The sequence below is a fragment of the Trachypithecus francoisi genome, unplaced genomic scaffold (assembly GCF_009764315.1).
Source record: "Trachypithecus francoisi isolate TF-2019V2 unplaced genomic scaffold, Tfra_2.0 Lachesis_group3, whole genome shotgun sequence".
NCBI lineage: Eukaryota > Metazoa > Chordata > Mammalia > Primates > Cercopithecidae > Trachypithecus > Trachypithecus francoisi.
The window spans coordinates 83630183-83650569 of record NW_022681468.1 but is presented as its reverse complement, the minus strand read 5'-3'; the positions used below and the strand labels follow the sequence as shown (position 1 = coordinate 83650569).

Genomic DNA, 20387 nt, shown 5'->3' with positions numbered 1-20387 from the left:
CTTATCCCCATTAGGAGCAGAATCATCTTGGAAATATACAGCTCCAAGGTGTGTTAGAAAGGTGTGTACAAAAAGACCAAAAATTAACATTTGGAAAAAGGCGTTAAAGTTGCCATTGTTTCTAGTAGGTAAACCCTGCAAAGTGTTGGGGCAGCATAGATCCTGCATGTTGACGCCTGCATCTAACCTGCCCCGGAGCTGTTCTGACAGTGGTTGCAGCATTTGCTGCACAGTTTTCTCGGTGTTCAGCAATTGCCAAAATAAAATGGAGCTATTTCATGATGATTAGAAAGAAATAATCAGCATCAATGAGGCCTCTAATGCATCTTCAGGAGTGAGTAGGAGGAATTAAGACCTGGTGGTCTTAAGACAAGAGACTTTTCTCTCTTGTCAGAGGAAGTTTGACTTGGGGGAGCCTGGAAAACAGGGACAGGAGATGGAGTGCCCCAGCCAGGCTGGTCCTGCCCAGGTTAGAGTTCTTGTAAAGCACCATCTGATTGTGTGTTTTCTGGTGGCTACAATAAGCTGATTTTTGGAGGAGGGACCAGGCTGGCTGTACACCCATGTGAGTATGACCCTGCAAGTGACCAGTGCAAAAAGAACTGACCACTCGTCTACGAGAAAACAGGTGATGATTTATAGCAAACTTGGGGATATATTGAGAAGCACTCATTTTCCATTTCTACAAGCTCTCTTGGTGACATAAAATGTTCCCATTTCTCATACTAAACACAGAAGTGCCAAGAGCCAACTGAGTAAATGAAAATCTGAGCAGAATAATTTATAGAAACATAAAAAGAGTTCCAAATACTCAGTGCTTTCAGGAAATTAGCAAAGTGCCCTTGGGGGAAAGAGATGAGTTAATGGCAAACACAAATTCTCTTTTATTGCAGCAGGTAGCTAAATTCCCTGAATTGGCTAATAAACATGGTATGGGGATCCCTACTCATAGCATCTTCCTCTCCGGAGTTAGGAGAGTTTTCAACTTCCTCCTAAGGGTAAAAGTGGCCCAGACTCCTAACTGAAGGGCAAGTATACCACATGCAATTACAAGGTATAGAGGCAGCAGTGTATAGGGAGGCCCACAGACCTGGGGGAAATTCGGGCTCTACTCTCACTGGCTGTTTTCAATAAAGCCTCCACTTTCTCAACAGCAACATGACTGTAACTACATCATAATAATATGAGATAATGGCCAGAATGTAAAATGTGATCAATAAGTAGTAGCTTTTCTAAAATATTATTATAATTATCATTTTGGGGGCTTTGCTTATACTAAGGTTTACACTATCATAAAGGGAAAAGGGAATCGCTTCCGTGGGAAGCACCAAAGACCCAGTGAGCCTTTTAGAATGTGGCTCTGAGACCCCAGTGGGTTCCCGCAGATTAGCATCAAGAAGGTTATCGCAAAGACCTTATCCACAGTGGGGGTACAGCAGTGCTTCCAAGATAATCTTTGGATCAGGGACCAGACTGAGCATCCAGCCAAGTAAGTAGAATGAAGCAGGAGAGCAAGGGAGGATGGACAACTATTTCTTCTTTGTCCAAAATGCCGACTCGAGCCCAGGTATTTTCCTCTGTGGGCTCCCAAATACTTTCTTCCACCCATCCCCAGGAAATCCTCCCATCCAGCACTCAGTGCTCTGCAGACGTCATCCTTAGGCTGGGACCTTAGGAACCATGAGGCAGGCGATGAGCAAGTACTCCTGAACCTTCCACAAACGTATCCAAGATACTGCTGCCTGAAATTGAGGTTTTTGTTCTACTGAATTCTTAGTTAATTGAAACCATATGAAATCACAACCTCAGCCCAGGGAACCATAGCAGAATGGAGCAGGAGGAGAACTGTACGTATCAGAAGCGAAATTTCAGTGCAAAAGAGCAGAAGGTCTAACTCTTAGGAGTGTGATTCTCCTGCCTTGTGGGGGAGATCAGTGTTTCTCTTATTTAAGTAACAGGTAGGTCCTGTGAGTTTCTGCAGTGGTGTCACCCGTGGTGTGAATACTGGAGGAACAATTGATAAACTCACATTTGGGAAAGGGACCCATGTGTTCATTATATCTGGTGAGTCATCCCAGGTGGCACCACTTGCAACCCCATGGGCCAGTGTTGCTAATCCTTTCTCTGGGGATATCACTTATTACCATGGGGAGGCTTGCTGAAGATGTTGTAACTAATTGTCTTACCGAGGTCTGGGAAGGGAAAAGCATCACTATCTGTCTTGAATATTCATGTTTCTCTAGGTCAAACACATTAAAATTTGACTTTAATCATTCAATGGGTATTGTAAAATGCCTTCTATGTGACTATCACTCTATCAAATGCTAGACTGAGTATGAAGTGTAAGATAGATTCCTGTCCTGTCCTCAAGTGGTATAAAAACTAGACAAAGGTACAGAACTGTTGTAAATTAAGCAGCCCAAAAACTATTCTAGTATTGACCAGTTGATGACGTCAATGGACACAATAGAGATTCAGAGGGGATAGGGTGCTGGCTGAAAAGTTGGCCTAGATTGAGAAGTTTCATGTGGTACAAAGGATTCACTGAGCCCCGAAAGATGGATAAGATCTGTATGGGCAGAGAAAGGAGAGAAGGGGAGTTCTGGGCATAGGGAACAACAAGAAAGAAGGCATGATCTTGGGAATAATTAAGGCACATGCATTGTAGCCTAAGTATACATCTGATAATAAAATTGGTTGAAAAGTCCTCAGAGAACATGTCTTTTCAGGCATCGAAAAAGGAAATACTAGAGCACGAGAATACAGAAATTAGGGCCGGGCCAGCCAGCCATTGTGAAACTGAGAATCCGATTTAGAGATGCAGACCAGAAGTGAAGGTGAGAGGAGCCAGCTACGGTGCTGCAGACCTCCCCTCTCCTTCCTCAGTGGGCTCTCAGAGGGATCATCCCACCCCTTAGAGGAGGAGAAACCTAAGGGATTCTGTAATAGAGACACTGGGGGTGGTATGAAGGTGTTACCTCCCAGTAGCAATTTGGCAAAGGAACCAGAGTTTCCATTTCTCCCCGTACGTCTGCCCATGCCCACAGTTTCCTGATGCTCACTAGAGCCTCAGTGGGACCCAGAGCCAGTGTAACTAATTCTGATTTCTGGGTCCCTAGAGCCCAACTACAGGGGACAGATTTAATGGTAAGGGAGCTTTCAATCACTGCTGTGTCCCTAGGGACCTAAAGCACTAGAGCACATGTGCTTCTGCAATTCATTTTGAATGTAAAGGACAGTATAGGATCTAGAATGGCTGAACTTCCACATCAAAAAATCGGTTCTGTCTTGCCAAGCCTACCTTCTGATGTCGTCAGTGATGGGATGTGTTATTCTTACTAGGGTAGAATAGGATGTCTGTCCCCAGAGGGCTCTGGCAGACAGACCCCTAAACACCTCCAAATTAAAAGTGGCAAAGAGATAAAGTTGAACTAGAGGTACATGGGGATAAAAAGTATAAAAGGTACACGGGATGAAAGTATAAAAAGGCTGAAAAAAATTCAGCACCTCTAACTCAGCCCCCGTTGCCATTTCTCGGAGTCTTGTATTCCGTGGCATTGCGCTTTCTATACCAACAGTGTCCAGTAGAACTTTCTGTGGCAATGGAAATGTTCTGTCAATCTGCACTGTCCCATGCAATAGCCACCAGGTACATGTGGCTATTGAGCTCTTGAAATGAAGTTTCCATTTTTAATTGAAAACATTTTATTTCACATTGACTAATTTTTATTCCAACAGCCACATGTAGCTAGAGACTATTATACTAGACAGAGCAGCCTAGATCTTCTCCAGTCTGACACCCACTGGCCCCAGGACTTGAGTGAGTGTTTAACCAGGACTCCAAGTTAGGTTTCTGCCCCCACAAAGCCACCCACTTTCCCTGATCAGGGGCCACCAGATGCAGGTTGGCTTGAGGATCAGCATTTCCAGACTCTTCTCTCCCCCTCTGCAGTACTGCCCAAGACCCCCACTGATGACTAACAATCAGGGGGACGTGTTGGTGGAGCTAATGGCTTTCTGTCTGTCCCTTCCCAGCAAAAGAACTATGCCTTAGGGCCTTCACCCAGAGAGATGTCAGGCTGCCCAAGTATAAGGAGGTTGGAGGGAGGTAGGCAGAATCCTCTGGAGCCACAGCTCTGGATGTCTCTCCCCTCTGACCATGGAGCCCAACCCCACTCCACTGCTCCAGGGGCAGCCACATGCTGCAGGCAGCTCTGCCTCCACTCAGCATCCCAGGGGCTGATTTCTTTGGTTTTGGATCCAGCTGGATGTCGGCATTGCCGAGGCCACCATGGTTGGCTCAGCAACTGTCGGGGAATCACCAGGGTCTGAGAAATCTTGTGCGCATGTGAGGAGCTGTGGGAGCAGAGAACCACTGGGTGGGAAATTCTAATCCCCACCCTGCTGGAAACGCTCTGGGTGGCCCCAGCATGCTAATCCTCCGGCAAACCTCTGCTTCCTCCTCAAAAGGCAGGAGGTCGGAAAGAATAAACAATGAGAGTCACATTAAAAACACAAAATCCTACGGAAATACTAAAGAATGAGTCTCAGCACTAAGGAAAAGCCTCCAGCAGGTCCTGCTTTCTGAGGGTGAAGGATAGACGCTGTGGCTCTGCATGACTCACTAGCACTTTTTCACGGCTATGTTCTGCCAGGGTCAATGGCTCCAACTAACATTTGTTTGGTACTTTACAGTTTATTAAATAGATTTTTATATAGAGAAGCTCTCATCTATTTCTCAGAAGAGCCTGGCTAGGAAGGTGGATGAGGCAACATATTCATTTTGCAGATGAAATTCCTGAGACATAAGGAGCTGCTGTGACTTGCTCAAGGCCTTATATCGAGTAAACGGTAGTGCTGGGGCTTAGACGCAGGTGTTCTGATTTCTAGTTCAAAACCTCTATCAATGAGAGGGAAATCTCCTGGTGATGTGATAGATTTCCCAACTTAATGCCAACATACCATAAACCTCCCATTCTGCTAATGCCCAGCTTAAGTTGGGGAGACCACTAGTTTGCTTTGCTCGGCCCTCTTTCCATGCCTGCCTTTGCTCTGCCAGAGTTATATTGCTGGGGTTTTGAAGAAGATCCTATTAAATAAAAGAATAAGCAATATCATTAAGTAGCCCTGCATTTCAGGTTTCCTCGAGTGGCAGGCCAGGCCTGGCAGTGAACGTTCACTGAAATCATGGCCTCTTGGCCAAGACTGATAGCTTGTGCCTGTCCCTGAGTCCCAGTCCATCACAAGCAGCTGGTTTCTAAAATGCTGTGTCCCATATAAAGCATGAGACCATGATTTGCCAGCCCCACGGAGCCCCGTTCTTGTCCATCACTGGCATCTGGACTTCAGCCTGGGTTGGGGCAAAGAAGAAAATGAGATCATGTCCTAACCCTGATCCTCTTGTCCCACAGATATCCAGAACCCTGACCCTGCCGTGTACCAGCTGAGAAGCTCTAAATCCAATGACACCTCTGTCTGCCTATTCACTGATTTTGATTCTGTAATGAATGTGTCACAAAGCAAGGATGCTGACGTGCATATCACAGACAAAACTGTGCTAGACATGAGATCTATGGACTTTAAGAGCAACGGTGCTGTGGCCTGGAGTAACAAATCCGATTTTGCATGTACAAACGCCTTCAAGGACAGCATTATTCCAGCAGATACCTTCTTCCCCGGCACAGGTAAGGGCGGCTTTGGTGCCTTTGCAGGCTGTTTCCTTGCTTCAGGAGTGGCCTGGTTCTGCCCAGAGCTCTGGTCAATGATGTCTAAAACTCCTCAGATTGGTGGTCTTGGCCTCATCAATTGCCACAAAACCCTCTTTTTACTGAGAAACAGTGAGCCTTGTCCTGGCAGTCCAGAGAATGACACGGGAAAAAAGCAGATGAAGAGAAGGTGGCAGGAGAGGGCACTTGGCCTAGCCTCAGTCTCTCCAACTGAGTTCCTACCTGCCTGCCTTTGCTCAGACTGTTTGCCCTTACTGCTCTTCTACGCCTCATTTTAAAGCCCTTCTCCAAGTTGCCTCTCCTTGTTTCTCCCTGTCTGCCAAAAAAATCTTCCCAGCTTACTAAGTCAATCTCATGCAGTCACTCATTAACCCACCAACCACTGGTTGTGCCGGTACATGAATGCACCAGGTGCTGAAGTGGAGGAATAAAAGGTCAGATGAGGGGTCTGCCCAGAGGAAGCTCCATTCTAGTTGGGGGAGCCCATCTGTCAGCTGGGAAAAGTCCAGAAAACTTCAGATTGGAATGTGTTTTAACTCAAGGTTGAGAAAACAGCCACCTTCACGACAAAAGTCAGGGAAGGGCTCTCTGAAGAAATGCTACTTGAGGGTACCAGGCATACCAAGGGCAGGGAAAGGACCCTATAGAGGCCTGGGACAGGAGCTCAATGAGAAAGGAGAAGAGGAGCAGGCAAGAGTTGAATGAAGGAAGCAGGGCCAAGCCACAGGGCCTCCTAGGCCATGAGAGGGCCGACAGTATCCCAAGTTTACCAGAAAGCTGTTGATCAGCTTCAAGCAGGGGAGGGGCACCTAATTTGCTTTTCTATTTTATTTTATTATTTTATTTTATTTTATTTTATTTTATTTTGAGACGGAGTTTTGCTCTTGTTGCCCAGGCTGGAGTGCAATGGCACATCTCGGCTCACTGTAGCCTCCGCTTCCCAGCTTCAAGCGATTCTCCCGCCTCAGCCTCCCGAGTAGCTGGGATTACAGGCTTCCACCACCACACCCGGCTAATTTTTTGTATTTTTAGTAGAGACAGGGTTTCACTGTGTTGGCCAGGCTGGTCTCGAACTCCTGACCTCAGGTGATCCACCCGCTTCAGCCTCCCAAAGTGCTGGGATGACAGGCGTGAGCCACCACACCCAGCCTGCTTTTCTTAAAGATCAATCTGAGTGCTGTATGGAGAGTGGGTTGTAAGCCAAGAGTAGAAGCAGAAAGGGAGCAGTTGTAGCAGAGAGATGATGGAGGTCTGGACAGGGTGGTGGCAGGGAGGTGACCAACACCATTCAGGTTTCAAAGGTAGAACCATGCAGGGATAAGAAAGCCAAGAGGGGATCAAGGAAGGCAGCTGGATTTTGGCCTGAGCAGCTAAGTCAATGATAGTGCCATTTTATTAAGATGAAACCAAGGAACAAATTTGGGGTACAAGGATCAAAACTTTTTGGAACACATGAAAGTACCTGTTTATACTCTTTATGGCCCTTGTCACTGTGTATGCCTCACTGCCTCCATTGGACTCCAGAATGAAGCCACGCAAGAGCAGGGTCTATGTGTGATGGCACCTGTGGCCTATGTCATGGAACATGTACTTTGCACAAACAGTGTATATTGAGTAAATAGAAATGGTGTCCAGGAGCCAAGGTATCAGTCCTGCCAGGGCCAGGGGCTCTCCCTAGCATGTGCCCATGTGCTGTAAGTTCCCTCCAGATCTCTCCACAAGGAAGCATGGAAAGGCTGTAGATGTTCACCTGCCCAAGAACTAGGAGGTCTGGGGTGGGAGAGTCAGCCTGCTCTGGATGCCGAAAGAATGTCTGTGTTTTTCCTTTCAGAAAGTCTCTGTGATGCCAACCTGGTTGAGAAAAGCTTTGAAACAGGTAAGATAGGGGTCTAGCCTGGGTTTGCACAGGGTTGCAGAAGTGATGAACCCGCAATAATCCTGCCTGGATGAGGGAGTGGGAAGAAATGAGTAGATGTGCGAATGAATGATGAGGAATGGAAACAGCAGTTCAAGACCTGCCCAGAGCTGGGTGGGGTCTCTCCTGAATCCCTCTCACTAGCTCTGACTTTCCAATCTAAGCAGTTTGAGGATGAGTTTCTAGCTTCAATAGACCAAGGACTTTTTCCTAGGCCTCTGTATTCCTTACAACAGCTCCACTGTCAAGAGAGCCAGAGAGAGCTTCTGGGTGGCCCAGCTGTGAAATTTCTGACTCCCTTAGGGATAGCCCTAAACTAACCAGATCATCCTGAGGACAGTTTCACTCCACAGCCAAGAGGTTTTGCCTTCTTTCAAGAAAAGCAACAGTACTCACACAGGCTCTAGGCAATGGTCCTGTCTCTCAAGAATCCCCCACCACTCCTCACACCCACCCTGGGCCCATATTCATTTCCATTTGAGTTGTTCTTACTGAGTCATCTCTCCCGTGGTAGCGGAACTCACTAAGGGGCCCATATGGACCCCAGGGATTGAAATGATAAATTCTGAGCAGCTACCCCATCCCCAGAAGGGCTCAGAAATAAAATAAGAGTGAAGTCTAGTCAGTGTTTTTGTCTTGAAACACAAAATACTGTTGGCCCTGGAAGAATGCACTAAATACGTTTGCAAGGGGATATGCACAGAAGCTGCAAGGGAGAGGCGATGCAGGAGCCGCAGGCCTCCCCCACCCAGCCTGCTCTGCTTTGGGGAAAACCATGGGTGTGTCCTGCAGGCCATGCAGGCCTGGGACATGCAAGCCCATAACCGCTGTGGCCTCTTGGTTTTACAGATATGAACCTAAACTTTCAAAACCTGTCAGTGATTGGGTTCCGAATCCTCCTCCTGAAAGTGGCCGGGTTTAATCTGCTCATGACGCTGCGGCTGTGGTCCAGCTGAGGTGAGGGGCCTTGAATCTGGGGAGTGGGGGTTAGAGATGCGGGTCTCTGGGCGCATCCTAAGCTCTGAGAGCAAGCCTCCCTGCAGGGTCTTGCTTTTAAGTCCAAAACCTGAGTGAGCCCACCAAACTCTTCTATTTCTTCCTGTTACAAATTCCTCTTGTGCAATAACAATGGCCTGAAACGCTATAAAACATGCTCATTTCAGCCACCTCCTCAGTTGAACTTCTCCCTATGAAGTAGGAAGAACAGAAATGAAGAAACTGAGGCCACACAGTTAATGAGTGGAAGAAGAGAGACACCCATTCACACCACATGCCTTGTGCTGTACTTCTCTTACCATGTGACCTAAAGGGACCCCCAAGGCCTCTCCTCATGTCCTCTCTCCCCATATGGCTCTCTTAGCTCAGTAGAAAGAAGACATTACACTCATATTATACCCTAATCCTGGCTAGAGTCTCCATGCCCTCCTCCCCCAGGGTCCCCAGTCATCTTGCTGACAACTGCATCCTGTTCCATCACCATCAAAAAAACTCCAGGCTGGGTGCGGGGCCTCACGCCTGTAGTCCCAGCACTTTAGGAGGCAGAGACAGGGGGAGCACAGGAGCTGGAGACCAGACTGGGCAACATAGGGAACCCCGCCTCTACAAAAACTGAAAAAGTTAGCCAGGTGTGGTGGTGCACACCTGTAGTCCCAGTTACTTAAGAGGCTGAGATGGGATGATCGCTTGAACCCTGCAAGATCAAGGCTGCAGTGCGTTGTGATCATGCCACTGCACTCCAGCCTGGAAGACAAAGCAAGATCCTGTCTCAAAAAAATAAAAAAGTAAGAACTCCAGGGTCCATTTGCTCCTAGAACTCTACCACACATCCCCAAACAGAGCCATCTCCGTCACACCCCTAACAGTCCTGGGTCCTCCTCAGTGTCCAGCCTGACTTCTGTTCTTCCTCATTCCAGGTCTGCAAGATTGTAAGACAGCCTGTGCTCCCTCGTTCCTTCCTCTGCATCGCCCCTCCTCTCCCTCTCCAAGCAGAGGGAACTCTCCCACCACCATGGAGGAGAAAGCTGCTACCACCTCTGTGCCCCCCCGGCAATGCCACCAACCGGATCCTACCCAAATTTGTGATTAAGATTGCCGAAGAGCTGCCAAACACTGCTGCCACCCCCTCTGTTCCCTTATTGCTGCTTGTCACTGCCTGACATTCACGGCAGAGGCAAGGCTGCTGCAGCCTCCCCTGGCTGTGCACAGTCCCTCCCGCTCCCCAGAGACTGCCTCCACCATCCCACAGATGATGGATCCTCAGTGAGTTCTCTTGGGCTCTAGGTCCTGGAGAATGTTGTGAGGGGTTTATATTTTTTAAATAGTGTTCATAAAGAAATACATACTATTCTTCTCAAGACCTGGGGGGAATTATCTCATTATCGAGGCCCTGCTATGCTGTGTGTCTGGGTGTGTTGTATATCCTGCTGCCAATGGCTTCATTAAAATGGTTTGGAAGAGCAGAGACTGTGCCTCTGTTTGACTGGGTTTGGTTGCAGTCATTTTCTGCTTGCTGGTAATCACTAGCTGGGCAGAGAAAAACCAAGGCATTTGTCTATGACGCGGTCCAGGAAGCCTCATTCAACAAGCTGCCTAAGTCAATCTCTTCTTGGAATAACCTCTAAAAGCTTCCGCTTAGCAGGCTATGCTGAGGGCCAAGAAAACCCACCTACCGGCTTGGGCCCCTTCTCTTCCACTCTCATGCCATGCCACAGGACCACCCATAACAGGAGCCCATGCACATGGGTGGCAGTGACCTGCAGCAGACAGGGACCACACAGCGAGTGTCCCCAAAATGCCACCCACGTCTCCTGCCCTCCAGGAGCATTTCCTTTGCCTCTCCTCTCAGACTGAGTTTCCACTGAAACTGCATTGTCTCACAAATTCATGGCTGGGGACCACCCACCACTCTGCTGCCTGGTCCAGCCCCACGCCAGCCCTTTGAGGTGCCCAATCTGACACCAGGAGCAGGGTTGAGAGGAGGCTGTGGCCCCAGCAGGACTTTATGTTCCCACCATCCCGGATGTGAGAATGAGGAAAAAGGAGATGAGTTGTCTCCCCACAAGCCCAGAGATTTGACCAAGGAGAGTCGATGCCCTGAGCTCTCACCTGGAAGAAAAGACATGGGGCTCCCTGAGGTCCACAGCACACTGCGCTCTCCCTCCTGAGACTCCTGCTGCCAGAGCACCTTTCCCCAGGGTCATGGATGCTGAGGGGAACACAGCTTAGAGAACACTCCACCATCCACCCAGCAAGCATAGCTACCAAGACCCAAAGCTGTGGCTTACCCACGCCCGGGGGTGGGAGAGGGTTCCATCCCTGAATACCTCCATGGTTCCCCTATGCGTCTGACCATCCCAGCCAGAAATAGGTAAATCCTCTCAGCTACAACTCAGGCCTGCTTTTTTCCATAGGGAAGAAGCTACAGGTTGAGTATCCCTTCTCTGAAATGCATGGTACCAGAAGTGTATCAGGTTTTGGATTTCTTTTCTTTTTGAGTCGGAAGTAGAATATTAGCATTATACTTACCAATTCGACATCCCTAATCTAAAAATCTGAAATCCAAGATGCCCCAGTGAGCATTTCCTTTGAGCATCATGTGGGCACTTAAAAAGCTTCAGATTTTGGAGCATTTCACATTTCAGATTTTTGAATTAGGGATACTTAACCTGTACCAGCTTTAATAGGTGACCTAGAGCACACCCCTGCCCTCTACAGGCTTATGTGTCGCCACTTACGAAATGTCAGGTAGGACTGGAGGCTACCTCCCACTCCCGGCACCTCTGATTCTGTGCCCCCTGTAGAATTAAGAACCAGTGTCTCCTCTCCTGGTCAGCCCTACTGAGGGGAATCACAAAATCCCCAGTTCTTTCTAAGCTGCCCCATCTCTCACCTAAATACAATCCCCTTAAAGATCACCAAAGGGAAAGGGCTCAGAACTCCATCACAGCAGGGCCACCCTCACACATGGTAGGACCATAGCACCTTCACAAAGGTGGGGTTTGCCACCTTTGGGGAACTCTGGGGGGCCTCTACCTCCTCACCTGTCTGACACAATGCCACAGATTCCACCATTGGGAATTTCTTATAATTAAAGCATTCTCTTCCCTGTATTAAACGAAAATGCCCCTGGGAGGGTTAATAGAGCAAGCCTTCATCAACCATTAAAAACTGAGGGCCAGTTAGTTTCTCTTTCTTTTCCCCCTGAAGTGGTAATTCATTTTGCTTTGTAGAAGAAAAGATTCAGGCGAGGGAAGTGTGGGTGGCTGGGGAGGCAGGTCTGCTCTTTTGAGTTGGTTGCAGTGACATGGAGGTCATAGGGCTGAGGGAAGGAACAGGAGCCTGGAAAGCAGTGAAGGGGTGAAAGATAGACCCCTGCGATAACCTTAGGGGAGACCCAGCCTGTGGGAGACCTGCAGGAGGCCTGCGGGAGCCTGTGGAGGCCTGTGGAGGCCTGCCAACCCAGTGCCCTCAGATAGCAAGGACAGTCACTGGCCCCCCAAGGCCTCCCACAGATCTATGCAAGGTGATGCAGCAGGGGCTATGGACCCACCCACACCCAAGCAAGGAGGCAGGATGACAAGGCCAGGGCAGGTAGGGGGCCATCCAGAGAGTGGGCTCAGCTCCACCCCTGAGAAATTTCCATCTAAATCCAGGAGATCCTCTATTCAGCAAGAACCTTCCCTCACGTCTGAGGCTGTTAAACCTAAAGCCACTTAGGGCAGAGGTCAGAGGGGTGGACCAGGAGCAAGTGGGTTGAGGCTGAGCAAGTGTTGGGGGTGGGGACAGAGACTCCATCCATCTCCGACTGCTCTGCTCGCATGTCTGGCTCCGGGGCCCACTCGGGATGTCAGAGGGAATTAGAGTGGCCTTGTGAGAAGGCTCAGGAGAAGGGCTCCTGTGCCCATGCCCACCGGGCAGGTCAGCACTGAGCCTAGCACCACCGCAATAAAGCCCCTCAGTGCAGAGGGCCCAGCTATAAGGAACTGGGCATTGCCTGGCCTGGAGGAAACAGGAAGCTAAGGAGACCTAGAAACACAGTCATGAAGAGCCCGGCCATGAAGACCCACAGACCCTGCGAGCCAGGGCCATGGGCTGCAGCTGCAGCTCTACCAGCCTGGACCCAACCTCAGGCCAACATCCCAGCAGGGAACAGGTTACTAAGGCCAGTTGTAGAAGGGACTTCTCTGGACACACGCCCTACTGTCCCAAAGGACTTAAGCACAGGCCCGTCCCAAAGGCATAAGAATGGACTAAATGAGCTCTCATGGCCCCAGGCCTAAGATTCTAGAGGACTCTCTGAAACTTCACTCTGAGACCTGACCTCTGAGGGCAACTGGAGTCACAGCCACTCAGGAGAAACTGCAGGCTACGTAAGCACATGTTTCAGGAGCGACCTGGTGGGGTCTTCAGCTCTGACAGAGCAACCCCTCTGCTGTTACCCTTACTGGGGGCAGCCATCTGAGTCTTAAGGGTTTGCTTATTTTTTAGGTCCAAACATAAAATTCAACTCCCCTGGGATCATGTATACAGACAGACCTATAGCACCTTATTATCAGGTACCATCCTGGTGAGGAAGTCCCCTGGCCTGTGTGCTCTGTGGGACAGGAATATTCCTTGTCATCAATGTATCCCCAGGAACTAGAACAGTGCCTGGCACACAACAGTGCCATTAAATAAATAGGTGAATGACTCCTGCAGTTAGGCTCTGGGTGGGGGGGAGCTGAGTGTGAGGAGTGGGGAGTACAGGGGAAAAGAAAGTGGGGATTAGTAGAGGAAGTGGTCAGGTGAGTCAATGTTTCACAGTTTTGCCAAGAGCTAAAGTAACTTGTCAAGAACTTCAGAACAAGCAAAACCTGAGTGGTGGCCCCTTGGTCAGGACAGCCCCCAGGCAGGCACACATCTATCCAACAAAGCCTGGAGGACAGGGACTGTGGGAAAGCACGCAGGGTAGCTGGGAGTCTGACCTCACTGTGTGACCGCACCGAGGTCCAGGGCCAACAGTCACTTTATGTGGGTTCACCTCAGTTTCTCCATGAGTCCTACTCTAAAACCCATCTACCTCCTTGATCCATGTGTGGGAAGAGGAGCTGCTGACTGGGATGAGTGTAGGGGAGCAAGCACATGGAGACCCAGTGCTGTCATTCTGGCTGCGGGAAGGCTGCAAGACCACCAGCGCCCTGCGTCTGTGTCAAGGCCCCCTGGGCAACGCGTTGAGGGGTGGGGGATGCAGGCCTCCTTTCACACAGAGACACACATGCCTGAGGCCTCTCTGTGTAGCACACATAGAGCTATATTTTGCAATTAATAAACAGGTCAGACATTGAGTCAGTAGCCACAAGTAGAACAGGAAGTGGAAAAAGTCTCCCACTTCCCTCCAGGTGTTTGGGGGCTGGGGCGGTCCCCTCCCATTTCCATGATGTCATGGTTACCAAGAGGGGCAAGTAGGGCACCCTTTGAAGCTCTCCCACAGAAGCCACATCCTCTGGAAAGAAGAGTTAAAAATACTGAGTTAGAGATAGCATCGTCCCAGGCCACGTGCCGAGCGAGGGGAGCAGGCTGGGCCGTTACACCACCCGCCAGCCGCAGGTGCAGCAAGGCCAACACGCTAGGCTGGGAGGGGCTGCCGGCCCCTCTGTGACTTGCACCGGGCCCGCTGCATGCTGGGGCGGTGCTACTGGCCCCACTGCTGAGCCGCCTCCCTCACCGCACCTCTGCTGCCCCTCCAAACCAGCCAAGATCAGACCTCGATCTCACCTGGTTAAGCGCTTACTTAGTACAGGACAGACCCACAGGGCTCTCCTGGGAGGGAGGGATGTGGGGAGGCTGTATCTGTCCCCACACACAGCTAGGGCTGATTCTCTGAGGGACCCCCTTCAATAGCCCCCCCTTACCCTGATGTTTGTCCACTAGGTGATGGCCCTAATGGACGCCTTGATGGACAGGTCCGGGACCCAGGGACCCAGAGACCAGGAATCTGCAGGTCTCCAGGAGCCGCAGAACCTGAAACCCAAAAATACCAGGCTTGATCGCCGGGTCTTTGGTAGTGTCGCCATCCACCCGCATGGGGGCAGCAGCGCTCCACCAAAAAGACCTCTCCTCCCTTAGTCTGTTAATTCTGGAGAGAGAAAGCCCCCAAGGTTTAGGAAAAGCTCTTTTCCGAGGAAAATAAAAGGGCAAGTGACTTTTATCCCACAAGTCCCTGCCCTGTGCCCTTCACTTTGCTGGGCGCAAGACCTGTGTTATCCTGTCACATCGCCACAGAGAGGAGGGGCTGGGGGCTGGGCCGGCAGCAGGGGGCGCTGCTCGTCCGGGATCGTCAGACCCGCTCCACCCGGAGCCCTGCAGAAAGTGCAGAGGGAGGGCTGGGGGCCCGGAGGAAGCCTTGGATTCGGAATTAGGGTGGCTGGCGTCCGGAATCCACCACTTCATAGAGCTGTGCCTTTGGCAGGTCACTAACCGCCCACCGCCTCAGTTTCCCAGTGGGACCAACTCTCTCTCATGGGTAGTTTAAGAACCAGGCTTTCTTTGGCATTGTATACCTGCCACGTGCCAGACTGTGTCCTGCTCTGGGGATTCAGTCTCTGTGCAAACTATGACCCCATACAGATGAAGTCCAAGAACAGGCAAAACGCATCACAGGTGATAGAAATTAGGGAACTGTTTGCCTCTAGGGTAGAAGGATGGATTGAAAAGGGGCATGAGGAAACCTTCAGGGGTGATGGAAATGTTCCATATCTTTATCTTGGGTGATGGCTAAATGGGTGTGTGTATATAGATACATCTCAAATGCATCATTAGTGCATTTTCTTCTATGTAAATTATGCCTCAAGAAAGTACTGCTCCCATTAAATATACACACACACACACACACACACACACACACACACAGTTTCTGTCTTCAAGGAGCTAACAGTCCAGTGAGTAGTGGGTATGAAAGAGATGTGTTAACGGCTGCAATTGCAAGACAGAGGCTTTTGTTATTATACTATCTTCAGGCAGGAGTCCTCAAGCCAGGCGGCAGACAGGAGAACCAATTGTTTGTCCCTAAGTGTCACTGCCCCTCACTAGCCTTCTCTCCTGGGGCCTTTAATTTTTCTGAGTCCCCACGTGTTATTATTCACATAGAGATAAAAATACCTGCCCGCCTATTCTCAGTGTTGTTGAAGGGACTGAAAGCAATCATGGGTGTGGAATGCTTAGTAAACTGAAATCCCAATGCAAATATGAAGTGGGAATGCATCAGAATGCCCAGAAAGACGAACCATGACCCGAGTGAGATGGGTTGGGTGGAGTCAGATGGCACTGCCATACTGAGAAAAAAGTGGGCTGGCTGCGGCTTCACGCAGCCCAGGACAGCTCAGAACTCCCCAGGCTATGCCGGTGCGCTGGTGTTTCTCATAGTGTGTGGCCACCTCTCCAGTCACTTCGGCCCCAGGAGCTTCTTGTTACACCATGATTTTGTCACTACCTCTGTAGCTTCCCACCTCCTGCTTCCAGCTTCTGGAAGGAAGCGCGTGATGGAGGGGAAATGACGGAGCCAGGAGACAGTGGTCAGGCAGGGCCGAATTTCTGACAGAAGCTAACACTTCTGGCCCCACAGTGCTCACGGCCTCCCTGACTCTCTTCACCACATCACAGCTGAAAAGGCTCATGTCTTATCTCTCCTCTCAACCCCTGGGGGCTTCTCTGCTTTCAGAAGGACCCCCTGGAGCCCCTGGCAGGACACATCTGAAAGCACGGAGCCAGACCTCTGCAGCCCCCTCCAGCGGGCAGGTTCTGTGGGTAGCCATCTCCTCACAGGCCAGAACACCCCATATCACTCCAGGAGGGTTTCACCACCTTTGAGAAGAGAGGAGTACAGTGTCTGTTTGCTCTGGAAACGTGGGCATGTTCCCATTCCAAAGGCGATAGGATCCAAGGCGGGATCATTCCCATTTTCAAAGCCTTCCTAAAATCCCACTGAGTAGTGGGGAAGAGTGCAAGTCTACCCTTTCCCTGAACCGCCCACATGAAATTTAGCAACAACAAAAAAGGAAAATATTACAGCAAGATCATATAAGCGTAAGAAGACAAGGTTGGCAGGACCTAAGTCTAGGTAGATGAAGGAATATGGTTTACATAATGGGAAGCACGTAGTCTCCATTTCATGCTTCCAGTCTTGATGGGAGGAAAGTAGGTAAACCTTAAAAGGGACTTCTTTCCAATGGAGGCTGCAAGATTCTATTTTTACCAACCTCTAAGGTGTCCACCTTATCCTTGCTGACCCAAGTTATTCCAGTGACTTACCAAGGGACATGGGTGGAACGACATCCTTATCTGGACTCCTTATTAACAATACCCTGCATCTGTACAACACCAAAGCAAACATCACCTCTTTTGATCAGAATGATAAACCCAAGTGGTGGGCAGAGTATTCTCTCCCCTTTTACAAATGAGATGCACATGGAGCGACTTGCATAGGATCACGGTGAACTAGGCCCTGATCCCCACCAGACTCAGACCCCAGTCTTTCCACCAAACTCTGTGGACTCAGAAATACTAAGTGGTTCCAGATTCAGCCATCAGAGGAAGGAGCATGAACTGAGTGGCATTCTGAGGCCCCCTAAGACTAAGTGTCTTGTTTCCTGCCTCTGTGGCCCTTCCCTCTTTCTGACTCTGCCTGCATGGATTTGATCCCCCTTCAGGATAAGATCAGAATGGCAAAGCAGAGTTTTGTACCTTTAGGAGGCACTCCCTCAATAAATATCTGAGGTTGCCAGGCGCGGTGGCTCACGCCTGTAATCCCAGCACTTTGGGAAGCCGAGGCGGGCAAATCACTTGAGGTCAGGAGTTCAAGACTAGCCTGGTGAACATGGTGAAACCCCGTCTCTACTAAAAATACAAAAAATTAGCCAGGTGTGGTGGCAGCCGCCTGTAATCCCAGCTACTCGGGAGGCTGAGGCAGGAGAATTGCTTGAACCCAGGAGGCGGAGATTGCAGTGAGCCGAGATCACGCCATTGCACTCCAGCCTGGGCAACAGAGCAAGACTCCATCTAAAAACAAACAAAAAACAAATCATCCACTACTCAAGCATATGCCAATGGGGATAACTAAAGTAATATCCAGACACACTCCCCATGGCTAGTCCCTTCGCTGACTCTTTCTCAGCTGTCAGATCTCAGCCTAAAGGTCACCTGGTCAGAGAGGTCCTTCCTAACCACTCTAAGCAGCTCCCTCCCCAGCCCCATTTACTATCACATTATATTGTTTACTGCTTCTTTCCTTTACTCCACTCACAACAAAATTATTTCATTTATGTAATAATTTGGCTCTCTTCCCTACTGGAATTTAAGGCTCAGAAAGTGAGGTGCCTTGTCCATTCTGATCACTTTTGTAGCACTTAAGGTAAGCAAAAATTGAAAGGAAGGGGTAAAACAGAAAGAATAAGCTCTGCCATCAGATGTCTCTTATTTATACCCTGACACTAGATTGGGGTTAAATGTTGATAATCATTGAAGCTGTTAGACATATGGGAGCTGGCTAGCCTTTTGACGTGTGTGTATACGCACACATGAGGGAAAATTTCAATTAAAAGTTAAAAACAAAGTTGTTTATCCCTGGGATTTAACAGTCGTGAATAGCAGGCCTCAAAGGGAGCTCCTAGGGTGGTCTCTCCCCTTCTCCCAGGGACAGCCAGGCCTGCCATTGGCCACCACAGTGCTTTAGCTGAAAGTCAGTGAAATGGATGTGCAGCTGAGGGAGAAAAGCAGTATGTCATGGAATCCTCACAGCTTCTGGCGAGCACTGAAAGGAATGAATGACACATTTGTAGAGCAATTACATTAACATGTCTTCATGTACGTTTTGTTGGCATAACCACAGTATGAAGTATTATTATCCCCATGCTTATTTTATGATTTATCTCATTCAAAGCCTAACCCAAATGCTTTCAGCTAGACAGAAATAAGATTCAAACCTAACACTTGCTGAGTCTCCATTTCCTCATCAGGAAAATAAGAATGCCACCCACCTCCTTCATGCAATGATAGGGAAACGTAACTAACAGGAGGGTGCTTAACAGTTTGCCAGACATGTGGCCCACGCTCACTCACTCCTCTCACTCACTCCTCGACAGGAAGGGCTGTGTCTTATCTTTTCTAATGCCATGCACTACCTAGCACAAAGCCTAAGTGTGTAATTATTTGCTAAATTTTAGAGACAAAAGGTCAACAGACAGTAAGTGGCAGAACAAGTCCTCGAATCAACACTTTCAGATCAAAGTGTTTTCCGCAACACCAGGCTGCCTCTCTGGTGGTTTGAAAATGCTTTTTTAAAATCCCATTGACACAGCCGGGCGCGGTGGCTCAAGCCTGAGCCGAGATTGCGCCACTGCACTCCAGTCTGGGCGACAGAGCGAGACTCCACCTCAAAAAAAAAAAAAAAAAAAAATCCCATTGACAGAACTTGGACCTACCTATAAATTCAATGTAAGTAAATAAAATACTTCGTTTAGTCCTTCAAAAGCTTCCTCCCACTTTTTTCCTACTCCCTCCTCTAAGATCCTTGTTCTAGAAAGTGTTTTCTCCCACAGGAGAAATCCATGTTTTATATTTGTTAAAAACTTTTAAATAAACCGTAGTTATTAAGTCATTTCACACTCAAACTTTTATTATAGACTCCCAGAGCTGAGCTGCAACCCAACAAGACAGGAGAGCAGCAGAGTCTCCTGCTAAGTTTGTAAACAAGCTCCCTGGCCTAACCTCCAACACCAGGGAGCACGCCTCTGTGACCTCCCCACGTATTTTCTAGCCATCACAACAAAAGTGTTTTGAAGCCCAAGATGAAAGGATGTGATCACAAGAGGCCGAAGGTATAGGCTGCTAAGAGAAGAAAACAAGAGAGATGGTTTCCATGTGATAGGGGCCAGGAAATGTGTGGGCAGGAGGTGCTCAGGGCTGGGCTTCCCACCACTGCAAAGAATGGCAGGGAATAGACTTTCCACAGTGTTTGTGGTGAATGGCTTCCGGCCCCATAAAAGAGCGCAGAAAATAAAAATAAACCACCTCACAGAGGTGTTAAGCAAGGGGGAGCAGGAAATGCTAGGGTCTACCTCACTCGCCATGCAGTAGTACTCAAAATCAACTCCTTCAACATACTTCAGCTGAAAAAACACCAAAGAATCAGAAACGCAATGGGGCTTGGGGGTGTGTCTTTTAAGTTGGAGACAGGGTCTCGCTCTGTTGCCCAGGCTGAAGTACAGTGGTGCCATCATGCAGTCTCTACCTCCTGGGCTCAAGTGACTCTCCCAACTCAGCCTCCCGAGTAGCTGGGACTACAGAGGTGCACCATCATGCCCAGCTATTTTTTTTTGTTTTTGTACAGACAGGGACTCACTGTGTTGCCCAGGTTGGTCTTGAACTCCTGAGTTCAAGCCATTCTTCTACCCTGGCCTCCCAAAGTTCTGGGATTACAGGTGTTAGCCACTGCACCTGGCATTTTTTCAGTGTTGTTTCATTTTTTTTTTCTTTTTTTGTTTTTGTGACTAAGTTTCGCTTTTGTTGCCCAGGCTGGAGTGCAATGGCACAATCTTGGCTCCCTACAACATCTGCCTACCAGGTTCAAGCGATTCTCCTGTCTCAGACTCCTGAATAGCTGGGATTACAGACACAAGCCACCACGCCTGGCTAATTTTTGTATTTTTAGTAGAGACGGGGTTTCGTCATATTGATCAGGCTGGTCTCCTGACCTCAGGTGATCCGCCCACCTC

At 49.1% G+C, this 20387-nt stretch overlaps 1 protein-coding gene and 1 gene segment (V, D, J or C); both read left to right on the top strand.

Annotated features, from left to right (window-relative positions):
• The window catches only part of LOC117070008, a 677437-nt gene extending 667335 nt beyond the window's left edge, over nucleotides 1–10102 (top strand). The window contains 4 exon segments of the C gene segment in view: nucleotides 5412–5684; nucleotides 7558–7602; nucleotides 8491–8598; nucleotides 9555–10102. Coding sequence covers nucleotides 5412–5684; nucleotides 7558–7602; nucleotides 8491–8597 — 425 coding nt within the window.
• Nucleotides 10103–12458: 2356 nt separating this feature from the next.
• Nucleotides 12459–14883, top strand: LOC117071050. Its single transcript, XM_033190841.1, has 4 exons — nucleotides 12459–12558; nucleotides 13723–13857; nucleotides 14171–14397; nucleotides 14551–14883. The coding sequence occupies exons 1-4, from the start codon at nucleotides 12459–12461 to the stop codon at nucleotides 14743–14745; spliced, it is 657 nt and encodes a 218-aa protein (XP_033046732.1). The 3' UTR covers nucleotides 14746–14883.
• The last annotated feature ends 5504 nt before the right edge of the window (nucleotides 14884–20387 follow it).

Excerpts from the sequence above, each read along its gene's own strand:
- LOC117071050 (XM_033190841.1), top strand. The coding sequence starts at position 12,459 with ATGTCTGGCTCCGGGGCCCACTCGGGATGTCAGAGGGAATTAGAGTGG. Across the intron at positions 12,559-13,722 it reads TGCCCATGCCCACCGGGCAG|AGGAGCTGCTGACTGGGATG; the intron begins GTCAGCACTGAG and ends ATGTGTGGGAAG. Across the intron at positions 14,398-14,550 it reads TCAGACCTCGATCTCACCTG|GTGATGGCCCTAATGGACGC; the intron begins GTTAAGCGCTTA and ends TTTGTCCACTAG.